Source organism: Wasmannia auropunctata, unplaced genomic scaffold, assembly GCF_000956235.1.
Source record: "Wasmannia auropunctata unplaced genomic scaffold, wasmannia.A_1.0 LD335883.1, whole genome shotgun sequence".
Classification (NCBI taxonomy): Eukaryota; Metazoa; Arthropoda; class Insecta; order Hymenoptera; family Formicidae; genus Wasmannia; species Wasmannia auropunctata.
This window is the reverse complement of record NW_012027007.1, coordinates 830-1,847: the sequence shown is the minus strand read 5'-3', so window position 1 is coordinate 1,847 and position 1,018 is coordinate 830. Positions and strand designations below refer to the sequence as shown.

The window sequence follows — 1,018 nt, the reverse complement described above, 5'->3', positions numbered from 1 at the left end:
TGCTCTTCCGATGTAATTCTTGCAACTGGTTAGACCAAACGTAAAAACGTGATATGACACATCATATATAAAATAATTTTTTCAAGATAATTTTAACTAATAGAAATAACGACAATATGATAAATGTGTGCATTTACTCTGTTCTGATTCCAAATATCACGCAGTGCCCTAGCAATAAAAGCAGTGAACAATATGAATTGATAGCTACCATCAAAAACCATTCGCGGATTATCCCAATGATCATGCAGCAGTAATATCTGCGTATAACATCGGATTAAAGTATATTACAAGTATGTTTGTTAGAAGATGGGTCGTATATGTAAATTATTATATTTTTATTTAATTAACCGTTATTGCTTCAGATATACGTGTCGTATTGAGACATATTAAAATATAAATATTTTACGTTTATGTTTGTACACGGCAGTGTATATATTATATGTGCTTTACAATAAATAATAATATTAATTGAGAGAATATTATATAAACATTAATAGTACATATTTTCTCAAAACTGAAATATGTATAGAGACTGATACACTTTACCTCAAACGGATAGTAACTTATTTCCAACAGCAAGCAGAACGTCCGCAACAAATTTCTCACAAACCTATTTTGAAATGGCCAGAGACCTGTAGTTGATAAAAACACTCGATTCATATTGTACTCTCGCAGAAAATTCGTTAGCATGGCTAATATTTACTCTTCGACGTATTACGATATAATGGCACATGACAAGCACGCTATATATCGATTTTTGAATGTACAAGTTGCGGCACAAGGATATATATATTATACATATCGTGCGACGTGAGTAATTGTCAGTTTCAACCTCTCCCTTTCCCGATGATAGTGTCTGTCAATCAGTACTATAGCATCACTTTCATTATCTTGAAAAACATTTTCTTAGACATTTTTCTAGTATAACACGTTATAGTAGCGTAGTAAATATAGTATAGACATATTGTTGTAGAGTGTATGTTATAGTATAATTCAATGTAACAGGATGATTGAAGAT

The 1,018-nt window shown here is 31.0% G+C and overlaps 1 protein-coding gene across 1 annotated transcript in view; it reads right to left on the bottom strand.

The window, feature by feature from the left end:
• Positions 1-718, bottom strand: part of LOC105455719 — a 2,056-nt gene extending 1,338 nt beyond the window's left edge. Inside the window, exons 1-2 of the mRNA XM_011699249.1 lie at positions 547-718; positions 161-257 (exon numbers count right to left, since the gene is read on the bottom strand). Of these exons, the coding sequence (XP_011697551.1) occupies positions 161-257; positions 547-690 (241 nt within the window). The 5' untranslated portion in view covers positions 691-718. The remainder of the gene's footprint in view (positions 1-160; positions 258-546) is intronic.
• Between the last annotated feature and the right edge of the window lie 300 nt (positions 719-1,018).